We start from the raw sequence: 13,524 nt of genomic DNA, 5'->3' as shown, positions 1-13,524 counted from the left end.
TAAACCCAGTAAGAGGTTTTATGGGTGAAACCAGTGTGTTAATGTAAATGGAGCAGTTAAATTACTGCCTTGTAAAATTTTTGTGGCTTATCTTGAAGGTACAGAGAACCATCCAGGCTTCCTAACGCGTGCTCACATGCATGAGAACTTCAGTGCAGTGCTGACAGAACCTTTACCTACAAAAGATTAAGTTACTTCAGCATCTTTCTGAGAAACTGCCCCATCCTTGGCTTTTGTAGAGTTCATTATTCATTTATGTTCAGCAAATTATAGCGCTTGGGGAATTTTCAGTACTCCTGCAAGCTTTAGAAATGCCGGCTCTGCAGTGGTTGAGTAAGTAGATGGGGTTGTGTCCTCTCAGCAGCCATAGATGGGAACCGCCCAAAGTGAAGCAGTCCCATGGTTTGCAGGGAATCGTGCTTTAGCTCCTGGAGTTATCACATCTGTTCCTAACACTGTTGTCTCTGAGGTTTTATTCGCAGGTTGCAGTATTTATGCAGGTTTTGGCAGTGACATGTCTTGCTATTTCGTATGGAAGTTTGTGGTTTTTCATACATACGAGGTTTTCCTCCTCTCCTTCAGATAACAAGAATTATTTCTTTCTTTTCTAAACGTGGTACAATCTTGTCTCTTCCTTACCTTGTTATAAAGACTGTGCTACGTTTGTCTCCAGTGCTGCTAAATCTCTCTGTACTTGACATCTTTCGTATACAGTGAGGGAATTCATCAGATGAAACAGTACATTTTAATATTCAAAGCACATTACAGATACTACAATCAAGTTACAGTAGGTTCAAAGCAACCCAATTATCCTTTCTGGTTTTATACCTATGTCCAACCTGCTAGTTGCCTTGTGAGGTGGGCACATATCGCAGTGCATGGTATTGGTGATGCTAACTGTACCCTTGGACTTGAGGGCTCCATTTCACATACAGATGTGGGAAAAGTACTTTGCAGTAAAGCTGTTTTCTCTCTCTATTCTTTCTCCTTTGCAGACTGTTCCCTGGTGTTCCTCTGGTGGCCGTAGGAATCAGTCTATCTTAGGTGACAGCTTTTTTCTTGCAGACACCCATAGTTCATCTGCGAATGAGCAAATGCGTTGTGGTGTGCATACGGTATAGACTTATGATTAAGTCACATACTTCATTTTGCCTTCAAGATCATGAAACCTTTTATTTCTTCTGAAAGCTCTACAGTTGTAACTGATTTCAGATTGGAAAGACTATGGCATCAACATAGACAAATATGAATCACAGTTGCTGCCTTAACTGGACAGATTTTACAACACTGATCTTTGATCCTCAACACTTCGAAACATTAAAATCTAAAACAAGTGGTTTTGTTCTGTTTGAATCCATGTACTTTTATTTCTGCCTTCTCTTTGATAGTAATTATGTGAAAAGGCACACAGGATACCGAGTTTTTAGAACTGTGCGTGTTTCCTTAAGCTTTCTTGTCTGATAGAGATTTTGGCAACAGTAGCTTTCTCTAATTTCACGTCTTGCTTCATTGGCTTAGGGCTTCCCTGTGATATCCTAGAATAGATATTTGACTGTGACGGCCTTAAGCCATTAATATCTCATTTTGGAGGAGACCCCTGAACAGCGTAGTGTTTAAATAAAGCATAGCTCAAGTGACTGGCCCGATGCCAGCCAGAGGACAAGTGGCTTCCCTTAAAATGCCTGACAGAGCTTGAGCACAGCCCTGCCTGCATTAGGTGGTGACTAAGGAGGGCTGAGCAGGCTCTGCCAGAGACATGTGCAGCCTTCCTCACCTACTGCACCTTGGGCTGATGGGCTGTGTGGTGGAAGCCCATGCGCTAAGCAGGGCAGAAGCTTCTCAGGACATGCCTTTTCTGCTACTAATAAATGTATCCAAAATACCGTTCTCATAATATGTCTTTTTAAATGTGTCAAAGTGAACTCGGACATTTTTTCCATACTTGCAAAGAACAACAATACCAGGATACTGTAACTGCTTTAGCCTGACTTGATCCTTACAGTAATCCCCAATCCGGCAATCCCCTTTGCCTTGCTTCATTATCTCTGATGTCTGCAATTTAAATGTCATGCTCAAGTACTAGATATTTATCTTTTTGAGTTCCTTCTGTACTGACGGGCACCGAGTGCTTTCTTCAGAGGTGGGATTAATGAATGGAGGGCTATTTCATGAATAACAAATTAAAAATGTGAAGTCTTCCAAAGGTAAGTTGAAACAGGCTGCATCTTTTCCTCTCGGTGTGCTTTTTTAACTACAAAATGTTTATAGACTTTCTTGAAACTTGCTCTTGCTTAGCACCAGCATGAGCTATAAGACCTGTCCCTTGCAAGTACTTTTCCCCTTTGAGTTAAGAGGATCAAAACTGAGCACGGAAAGTTCAGTGGCTTTTCACAATTCTGATAAACTTTCCAAGCAGCCAAACTGAAAGTGTTGAGGCAAGTAATAACGTGGCTGCAGGGAATGATGGTTACACTTGGTGGGTGAGCGGGTGGCCAGTTTATGCTGTAGTCCTCCAGTAGAGACTAGCAAAATATGATGGCAGAATGGAAGGGTTTATTTTTTTCTTACTTCTAATCACTGTATTTTCAAATGGAGCTGGTATAGTATTTCAGATGACAAAACCACTCAGTTATATCCATCTCTTGCAGACTGGGGAAGAGAAAAGGTTGTTAGATTCTAAAGCTCTCGATTGGTTAGTTATTGTCTGAGCTGTTGAAAACATTGATCAGCATTTTCCACAGTTGTAGAATCAGCATCTGGAGAACATTTGTTAGTTAAATAAAAAGTGAAGAACATTCTGCCTTTACCTTGGCAGATTGAAAGTGGAAACACTGAGCACCTGTTTGCATTGAGATGGAGGAATGACATGATAGCACTTCTTGGTTTCTGTTTTTCTTTATTGTGGGGATGCATGTGGTTTAGTGTCCTCAACATGAGAAGCTTCAGGAACTTGTGCTGGAGCTGAGTCAAAGAAGCTAAAATTACTAGAGAAATTCCTGAAGATCTCTTGTAGTAGAATAAATTGCCTTTCTCTAACTTCTTCATGGACTTCTCCTAATGACCCACACTCATAATTCGGAAAACAAATATATCGCAAACGCAGTAACTTAAAAGCAAGTCACTGTTCAAGTCTAATCTTTGTGTTTTAATGCTTAGCATACATCCTAAAATTAAGTAGGTTTTAATTCCTTGGATACCTTTTGGGAATTTGTTGCTTGTGCTTCCTTGCTGTTTCCTTTCTGCTGTTGCTTATATGGATAACACTGGAGTGTGACGTGGAGATCAGATTCGACGTCCAAATTGCAGAAGATAAATGAGGTGGTTCCCAGATTTCAGATGCTGTATTGGAGTTTTGGACAGACAAAGATGATGGTCATGAATATACATATATATATATGTATGTATGTATTCATATATAAATATACATAAATGAGAGGGACACAAGCAGAGCTGAAGCTCTAGAAATACTAATTCATATGATGGCTCAGTAGGCTCAATAATCTTCTGAGTTGGATTCATCTTGGAAATAATGCATCTTAAATTTAGGTTATACCCTCTTAGTTCGTTTAATCCTTTCTGTGGTCAGACTCTTTGAAATGTGGTTGAGAACTGAGGGGTAAACAGCACAACAGTTGAGTTGTTCCAACTTTTGCATGCCTCAATAAGCAATCTGAAGTCAAGAGACTTCACTTAATTCTTTTGAATCACAACATCTCACTGACATGAGGATGGTTGTGAGAACATCAGGGTGGATTTATTCTTTCACCATTCAAGGAGAAGTTTTGTGCTGGACAGCCTCTAATTCTGAGGAGTGTTTGGGGAGTTGAGTTGCACTCGGTGTTGGATGTACATCTGTGGGAAGTCCTTAGTATTTACTCAAAGCAAGTACTGTGTAGCAGTGCAAGAAATTACTTCTATATTTTGGCTGTTAGTCTGCCCTATTATCAGCTCTTAATTTTAGTTTAGTCATTGTTTGCTGGTAACTATGCTGCAATATCCTTAAATAGAATTTTTTTACCCTTAGTGTCTACAGTGAAAAGCTTAAAAGCAGCCTGATGGCCCTTTGAGTTAAACACAAAGGCTGCGCTGCTAGTGATCGTATCTATAGTGACATCATCACAAGTTTGCTTGTGATCATCAGTAAAGTGCTTTGTCTCTCTTCACTGATCTTTGTGGTATTACAGGCTGCTCTCAGGCTATGACACTACTTCTCTGGATTGAGGGATTTCTTTTAAAACCAACAACAAGGAGACAAACAGAAAAGCAAGCAAAGAAAACTGTCACAAGACATCTTGAATTTGATTTAACCGAACAACATGTTCATGCTGCTTCTTGAATAGGATGGCCAGAGATGTTCTCGCTGCTTTTTTCCAGCTGTGTGTTATTCCTGCATGGCTTGTTTTAAGCCATATTTCATAGTATCATAGTATTGTGCAAGTTGGAAGGGACCTTAGAGATCATCGAGTCCAACTCCCGGGATTCAAGCCCTCTGTGTAGCAGAGCGGCACTTCTACCCCCTGCTCCACAGGCGGGGATTCGAACCCGGGCCCCCTGGTGTTGCAAACGGGAATTCTACCGCTGCGCCACCGGAGGCACACAATTTGTTGTGGTACCTACAGAAACTTTGGGCAGGTCTTTCATCTGTGCTCTGGTAAACTCCTTGTAGGTTTTAATTGCTCCAGTAAGTCACGTATTAGAAGTACAAATTACAGTTGGTGAGATATTGAATATTTTTCTGACCATGCATTCAGATAGTTGAGTATTAATGTGGCTCAAAGCCTCCTGGGCTTAGTGTGAACCTCGTCCTAAGAAATGTTTAAGCAACTATGGATATGTCTGTGTGACGTGTTCTATTTATGGAGAAGTTTTTGTAGCCCTCATAATAAACACTGTCCTTAATTTAGCTTGCCAATTTCCCTCTTAATGAAGAATATGGAACGAACCTATATGACAGCCAAAGCTCTAATAACTCATTTATGGTCACTTACCAAAACAAAAACAACAACAACCCAACACCAGAACTCTTCAGCAAGCTGACAGTTCTTCACTGTTAGACCTTTGGAAACAGCAGTACATGGAAAACAAGATCTGAAGGAGGAGGAAGAAGAATTCTCTGCAACAGGTAATTTTACTGATTGTTAATTTTGGTGGGATGAAGAATGAGATAAAAACATTTTGAATGTTTGTGGAGGCTTTTTGATTGCTCACTGCAAGTCTCTGCTGTCTTACCTTGTAACACTGATGTTCTTCTCTAGTTTTAGTGATAAATGATTGAAAACAGCTTTCTGTGTAATTTGAGCCTTGCAGTTGATTATTTCAATTAATCTCTAATCCTGACCCCCCAGCTGACATAGTTTGGTTAACTGTTTCACTCGCACTTGGGTTTGTTCCTGTAGCAATTTGCAAGGTGCAGGAGCAAATGCTGTTAGTGCACTGTATGTCACATGGACAGTGCGTCCTGATGGGCCCATGCATCAAACACAAATGCAGAAACACTGGTGAGATTGCCTTTCTGAGGGGGACTTGGTACATAGGATTAACAGCCAACTTTAGTTATCAAGGCAGCACATACTTCTTAAGGCCATTTACAGCAAGGATGAGGGATTTTGTTTGTACTTGCTGCTGAAGTTGAAGCGAATGCCAGACAAATATTCCTGAATGTACTTAACTCATTTTAAGAGCCTGCTCTTGGCACTGAATTAATGCATTGTCTGGACATGGACATAAATAAAAAGCTTTGAAGCAATCAAACTTTTCATCTGCTCTAGGTGTAGTCACTCATGCATAACCTTTTGAGGACTAATTTGTGATGAGGCCTAAGCTGACATTGTGACTTGCTGGCATTTAAACACATTTAGGTCTGCTTATCTAAGAGCAGAAAACTACCTGAAGGCTGATTATTAGATTTAAGCCTCTAACAACTCATAAAAAGATATGCTGCTAAGTAAAATACATTAGCAAAATATACCTTCTAGATCTGTTTTACTGTATGTAGAACAGGTTTGCAGTTGGATGTCTTACTGTGTACACTCTTTTTTGTATAAACAGATGCAGCTATGAAGTTCAGATTGTTTAATTTATGGGCAATTTTTGTTTTATTTTTTCCTGTCCAGAACTCTCTCAGTAAGAGGAGACTTGTCAAGATAGTTGCCCTTAGCCAGCCTGCCTTGGATGAGCATGTACAGCACTGATCTCAGGCAGAGAGACTGCAGAGTATTTGAAGTAACTGTTGAAGAAGGAAACCAAAACACACTTTTTTATGGGTAATCTACAGAAGAAAAAAAGACTAAAGGCCATTAGTAGGTTATCCTTAACCAGTAAAATGGCACAGCTGCTGGAAGGAGGAAGATCAGTGAAGAATATAATTACAAACAACGTTTGTTAAAGGAGCAAGCTACTTGACTTGCAAACTTACGAAACTGCTTTTGTGGCATATTTTGATTTATCTCAAGTGAACTGATATTCCTCCAGCATTCAGAACTTGGTTAGCCTTCTGTTACTAGACTCTGCACTGTTCCTTGACTGATATTTATTTCAGTCTAGAAGTCATGATCTTACTGCTGATTAACCAGGAAGTAACTTGTAGGGATCTTAGAGCACTGAAGAAAATCTCAGGACCATTAAAGAAGAATAAGGCTATTCAAAATACCACTCGTGTTCCAGCTGCTTGTTTTTAATCATAGAATCATAGAATTACCCAGGTTGGAAAAGACCTTGAAGATCATCAAGTCCAACCGCAGCCTAACCATAGTACCCTAACTCTAACAACCCTATGCTAAATCATATCTCTGAGCACCACATCCAAATGGCTCTTAAACACATCCAGGGATGGTGATTCAACCACCTCCCTGTGGAGCCTATTCCAGTACTTGACTACCCTTTCTGTAAAGAAGTGTTTCCTAACATCCAACCTAAACTTACCTTGGCACAACTTGAGGCCATTTCCCCTCATCCTGTCACCTGTCACCAGTGAGAAGAGACCTGCCCCACTCTCACTGTAAGCACATTTCAGGTACTGGAAGAGAGCAATAAGGTCTCCCCTCAGCTTCCTTTTCCCCAGACTAAACAGCCCCAGCTTCCTTAGCCTCTCCTCATAGGGCTGATTCTCCAAGCCCTTCACAAGCCTTGTTGTCCTTCTCTGGACCTGCTCCAGTACCTCCATGTCTTTCTTGTGCTGAGGTGCCCAAAACTGGACACAGTACTCGAGGTGAGGCCTCACCAATGCCGAGTACAGGGGCAGGATGAATTCCCTAGTCCTGCTCACCACACCATTCCTGATACAAGTCAGGATGCCATTGGCCCTCTTGGCCACCTGGGCACACTGCTGGCTCATATTCAGCCGACTGTTAATCAGCACACCAAGGTCCCTTTCCATCAGGCAGCCTTCCAGCCACAGCTCCCCAAGCCTGTAGGGTTGCCTGGGGTTGTTATGACCAAAATGCAGGACCCGACTCTTGGCCCTATTGAAACTCATGCTGTTAACCTTGGCCCATAGATCCCGTCTATGCAGGTCCCTCCATAGTGCCCTTCTTCCCTCTGTAAGATCAACAGTCCTTCCCAGCTTGGTGTCATCTGCAAACTTACTGAGGGTGCACGTAACTGAAAAGAGTTGAACTCCAGCAGCATGACAGTAATATCCAGATGCAGCTGAGGAAAGCATGTTTTATACTAGATGTAAGTGCCAAATAAATACGTTGTGGAGCTCTGATGTTATCCAAGCTGCATTTCTTCAAGAAGCTATATGTCACTCATTTCTAAATGTGCTAATATGGTGTATGTGGTAGGCTACTCACTTGTGTGAGGTGTGTGGATCTGGCAGGAAATGCTCATATTATCATGTTGTTTTTTTTTAAAGTTGGCAACCACAGAATGGCCTGGGTTGAAAAAGAACACAATGAACATCCAGTTTCAATCCCCTGCTATGTGCAGGGTCGCCAACCACCAGACCAGGCTGCCCAGAGCCACATCCTTGAATGCCTGCAGGGATGGGGCATCCACAGCCTCCTTGGACAACCTGTTCCAGTGCATCACCACCCTCTGTGTAAAAAACTTGCTCCTAGTGTATCTAAGCTAAACCTCCCATGTCTCAGTTTAAAACCATTCCCCCTTGTGCTATTGCTGTCTACCCTTGTAAACAGCTGTTCCCCCTCCTGTTTATACGCTCCCTTCAAATAGCTGTTTTTTGGAGATTTTGTAGTAACTTTTCTCTTTATAACTGAGTACCATTATTTGAGAACTTTATAAAATAAACAATATGCTATTCCTTTGAACGAGGTTTATTGTTAGAATCCTTTGGTGATAACTGTTGTGTTAATACATGCAATCAGAGTGATACCATTGTTTCCAGTACTACCTTCCATTAAATCTTCTTGCACTAAAACTGTACTGGTGACAGTATGCACCCATTCTTTTCTAAAAAAACCTTATTTGATACTTCCTGAAAAATGCCAGCTCCCAAGACCAAATCCTTAAACTTCCATCTCTGAGGAACAGGTCTCTAAGATGTAGGAACACATTTGTGCTTACCCAGGTCATAGGTGTGCCAACAGGAATCTAAACCTTGGCACGAGTAGGGCACGAGTTGCTCACACCTTTCCTCTTCCCAAAAAGAAAAATGAAAGATGAAGAAAATGCTTTAGAAACTTACTTCTGGGGAAACGAACACTCAGCCCATCCAGAACAGGTAACTGCTTCTTTAAATACCCCATTTAGATATAACTTAATAAATACTGATTAGACGGTAACTGTTGCACTGTCACTTAATAGACATTTCCTATTTTTTTTTTGCAGGGAATGCTGTCCCATTCCTGGACAGGTAAGTATTCTGAACATTCCTTGTTAGCATTAACATTTCACAGAAAAACTCAGATGAAATTTACTCACGTTTTCTTCTACTCTCCAAATATTTTTGTGGACAACTTCATGTAGATAACTTGGCTATGGTTTGGTACATGCATCTAGATGCCTAGTAAGAACGTTCATAAACATGAACGTTTAGTTGATGAACTGAAGAAAAATATTCCTGTTTCCTTCTCGATTTTAGAAGCATTTTACCCTGCTTTAACTAGTTTGAATTCAGTGGCCTGTGTTACTGATGTTGTCACAGTGTCTCACCAAGTATATAAGTGCCGAGAATGGTCTTGTTAATACTTAATACGGTTTTGTTGTATGTTTGTATGTGTATAAGCACACTGGTTTTAATTCAACTTTCTCCTTTAATTTGCAGCTTTCCAGTCTGGTGTTTTTCTTGCCTCTTCATGGCCTCATGTCTTGAGAGCAGCCTAGCTGGATCCCCTGGTTCCTGTTTCCTCCTGTTTCAGAATTCTGCTCTCCCCACGTTTTACATCCCATACCTTATACCATATACACACATTGAGCTTCTGCTGCTTTTTTTTTAGTCTTCACTGGTTTTTCTGAGACTTAGATTGGGTTCCATCCAAGATTTTCCACTTGACATTGTTCTCCATTCCCAGCTGCAGTGAAGAAGGTTTCTTCTGTTGAATATGTCTGTCATGGTTTTTAGGCTTTGGGGTGATTGTCCCTGTCTGTTTCTTTTCTGCTAATTTGAATCTCTGTAAGAAGAGTCTGGGGAAGAAGTTAGAGTTCTTTTTGTTGCTCTTCTCATAAAGCAAGAGTGGTAACTTTTGTAAAGAGATCTTGTGGATTATTGGAGGGTGGGAGGGTTACGAATGGTGAAGGTATGTATCTTCTGGATGTCAAGAAAAAAAGCAAAGAACACACACACACACCCCAACACTTCTCAGAGCACTTAAATTCATGAGATGTTTGTTCTGCCCCTTTCTGTCCTTATTAGGAAACGCAGTCGCATGCTTCCAGGCTAAATGTCCTCCTTTTTTCTTCTGTCAAGTGATCTCTGTTCCTGTGCAATTTGCATAATTCTGAGGACTTATTCTGTGCCAGTGCTCAGCTGTGGAATCCCTTATGCTCCACACCATGAGAGGACCTCTTATGAACAGAATGTGTCGCAGATTCAACTATGGGTTTTTTTCTTCTATAAAACACTCAGACATACCTTTTGAGGAGGTTTGGTTGTGAACGTCTTCAGTTATCTGGTCACTTCTTTGCTAACTGAATCTAAATAAATATCAAGTGTGTGCATATTGCTCTCTGGCTCAAAGCAGGGCATTTGAGGAATAATACCGGCTTTCGTTTCTAGACTTCAAAGTCCATGTTATAGCAGTTGCAGATCTTTCTTAAGTTCAGCATGTGTCAGTATGATTTGTGTAAGTTCAAAGAGACTGCACCCCCATAGCAGTTGTTTCCCTTGCTGTGATTACTGTATTGCAACGTGGATTTAGCTTCTCGTTCAGCTACAGTGCAGGAGCATGTTAAGATAGCACTTTGAACTGTGGTGCTTGAATTTGTGGACCTGTCAGCCACTCTTTCCCGTCATTCTTCCTGTGTGAAACCTTTGGGGAAGGGGAGAACGTGCTGGGATTTCCTTTGCTAGTTAAATAAAGTTTCGTATGGTGAATCTTAAGGATATGTCTGTTCTTTTAAAACAAAATGATAAAGCAGCCTGTGTGCATGTGAAGCCTTGGAAGGAACTTAAATCCTGTCTTACCTTGAAAAGAAGCATCTGTATAATTTACAAATAATCGGTGACTTCTGTTTTTGCAATACCGGATTGACATTACTAATCCATATCATGTGGCCGCCTGATATTTCCATGGGAATCCTCATCAGAGGAGACCTCTCAGTGGTTTTATATTACTTTGTGTGCTTTGGTAACAGAACTTTCCAAGGAAAATACTGTTGTAGATTGTTGGGTTTAAAAAAATACTGGCTTAAATTAATGGATAAAAGCTATTGTTTGAGATCTTAACAATGCTGGAACTTAAAATAATTGCTCTGAGTTAACCTGGGAATAATTGTCTTTGTTCTTCTTTGTGTTACAGGGAAATGAGGCAAGCTACCCTTTGGAAATGTGCTCGCACTGTAAGTTTTTTTAATGACTGTTGTGTTGATAGAGGTTAAGCTTATTTGGAGATAGCATACAACTTTCCACATAGGAATTTACTGAATTTGCTGCTTGAAAAGTTACTCAGTTTATGTAATAACTCAGAAAAACCTGGAAGATTGCCCTTGAAAAAACGTAGGCTTTTTTTCTGCTGGACTCATTTTTATTCTTCAGTTTTTCCATTAAAGCTATCAGAAGTCTGCTTCATCTTTCGGTGTCTGTGCAGTGAAGTGTTACAACTTAGTACAAGCAGTCAGGCTTTTCTCGCAGTCCTAATGCCAGTTCCTCAGGGATGTGGAACAGTTTGTGGTGCAGGATGTGCTATCTCAGGAGCTAAGTATATTGCCCAAGCTGTCTTTGCACCCTGGGAGAAAAGAGAAGTCGAGGCTGAAAGAGAATTTTTCCCCATCTCGTTCCTGTGTGTGCTTGCAGCAGGCATAGGTGAGAAGCCACTAAGTTGGTGTTACTTGCTTTTGGCCACGTGAGTTTAAAATTGTTCTGTCTCATGCATTTAGGCTATGCTATGAAAATACTGACCTATTTCTTGCTTAAAACCAACCCAAGAAAGCATTGTCCTATGAAGTGTCCCTGTGGTATGATGCCGGATGTGCTTCTTTGTAACTGTTTTATTTTTTTCCTTGGGCATTTTCTTCAGCACTAAATCATGCACAGAGCTGTGCGTGTGTGCATAGACTGCTAACTAAAGTTACCATTCTTTATCTCCTATGTGCTTGCTTTTGAACAGGATAATAAATCCTTCAAAATAGAGATTACCTTCTTGACTGCTTTCACAGTGCTGGTCATACCTGATCTGCAGCGTTCATCAGCAGTCCAACAGTAACACGGAAGTAAATGAAGAGGGATCTTCATTTCTAAATGTTTTTAAGAGAATTCAGGCTTTTGCTAGAAATTGGCAAGTTCTCTATGCTACATCAAGTAGTCATCAGCTAGCAAAGACCTACATGTGAGAAGCATCTTACACCCTTCAGTAAAGCATTGCCTTGCTGCCTTATACTCTCAATATGTGTTGTTAAATTCAGGTATGTGGATAGATTTTCACAGTCACTGAAGACATTAGCAGCCTTTTTCTAAATCATACATATATGTTCTTATGCTACTGCTCCCCTGGTCAGACTTTCCTTAGGGTTGAGTTGGTTTCTGAAGATAGTTTTATTCACTCGCTGTATCTCTGCCTGAGTTGTAAGCAGCAGGTTGATATTTTAAACTTCTGATTCTAGGACAAGCTGTTCTTATTTGCAGCAGCTGTGAACCTGAAGGTTTGTTACTGAGCTTGTTTGGTTCATTACTGAGCTTGTTTGCCCCTTTTTATTGCAGAGAAGAAAAATTATAGGGAAGATGTAGTTACCATAGATGCCCCTTTTCTTGATTGTAACCGGTCACTGGGATAGTTGCACTGCATGCCAGAATAACGAGGGGGATGCCAGGGTTTTGGGGTGGCACAGGGATGCTCCTGCAGCACATCTGTGAATGACTCTGCAAGGAAGGCATTCACCTCGTTCTTCAGATGCTGTGTGTACGTGCTGCTTCCAAGCAGCTGTCAGCTGACAAGACGAAAGCTTTTCAGGGGAGACCAGAAGGTGTTTTTTAGAGATCATTTGATAAGGATATTGAATGGTTAGACTTGATTGTTAGGAAACTGGTGATAGCAGTAACAAGTCTCTGCTGTCTGCACCGATGGTGTGTGGTCGTAGCCCTCCCCAGCGCTGCACTGACTGCAGTTTTTCTGTTTTGCAATCTGGCATTATAGAATGCAAATTCAGGGCGTTCCGTATGGGAAGCACACCATTAACAAGCCAGCAGCGTTTCTTTATCTCTGCCTTTCATTTCCAGTGTGTGAATAAGCATTATCAGGTTCCCTCAAATATATACCATTTTTTCTTCAGAAGAAAAATAAACCGTAGCAAAAAAAGCTGCAAAGAAGACCGTGCTTTATACCTATATCTTGGTTCTAGGCTACGGAGACTCATATCTTTTCTAAGTTAGGAAATTGTAATTGACACATCTGAAGTCATGAAAAGGATTAGACCAGCTGTGTGTAAGCGTATACAAGACAAGTGGCTGAATGTGTCCTCAAGGGCGTCATCTTTTTGAAATGTGATCCCCAAGACTGACATGGACTCTTGGGTGCTACTCTGAAACATTATATTCATGCAGCAGAGCCGGCTGCAGAGAGACCTTCAGCTAAAACTTGCCTCTGTTTTATTTTGAGACCTCTGCAGTTCATTCTTATGGAAAACGGGTGTTCTGGCTGGAAATGTAACATTTCAGAGCATGTTTTCTTTACCAGAAGTTGCTTTTTTTCTGATGCCTTAATATCCTTGCTTATACAGTTGTTTTTTAAGCATAGGTTAGGCTTGTGGCAACCACATTTACTGATCTGTTTTTAGTTAGCTACAGCTTTGAGCCAGTACTTGAATAAGGTCTGAAAAGCCAATCTTTGAAATACATCTTAGGACATTTAGATAAACAGACTTCAGAAGTCCTCAGTGCCGGGAAGTGCAGTTTTTCTGAGGTCAGCACAC

General features: G+C 40.9%; 1 protein-coding gene across 1 annotated transcript in view; it reads left to right on the top strand.

The window, feature by feature from the left end:
- Window positions 1–13,524, top strand: part of PPP3R1 (protein phosphatase 3 regulatory subunit B, alpha) — a 32,048-nt gene that overhangs the window by 10,316 nt on the left and 8,208 nt on the right. The window contains exon 2 of the mRNA XM_072330917.1: window positions 10,920–10,959. Coding sequence (XP_072187018.1) covers window positions 10,920–10,959 — 40 coding nt within the window. The remainder of the gene's footprint in view (window positions 1–10,919; window positions 10,960–13,524) is intronic.

Source organism: Excalfactoria chinensis, chromosome 3 (genome assembly GCF_039878825.1).
Source record: "Excalfactoria chinensis isolate bCotChi1 chromosome 3, bCotChi1.hap2, whole genome shotgun sequence".
In the NCBI taxonomy this organism is placed as follows: domain Eukaryota; kingdom Metazoa; phylum Chordata; class Aves; order Galliformes; family Phasianidae; genus Excalfactoria; species Excalfactoria chinensis.
Note: the sequence above shows the minus strand (reverse complement) of the source record. Positions and strands in the feature narration are given on the sequence as shown.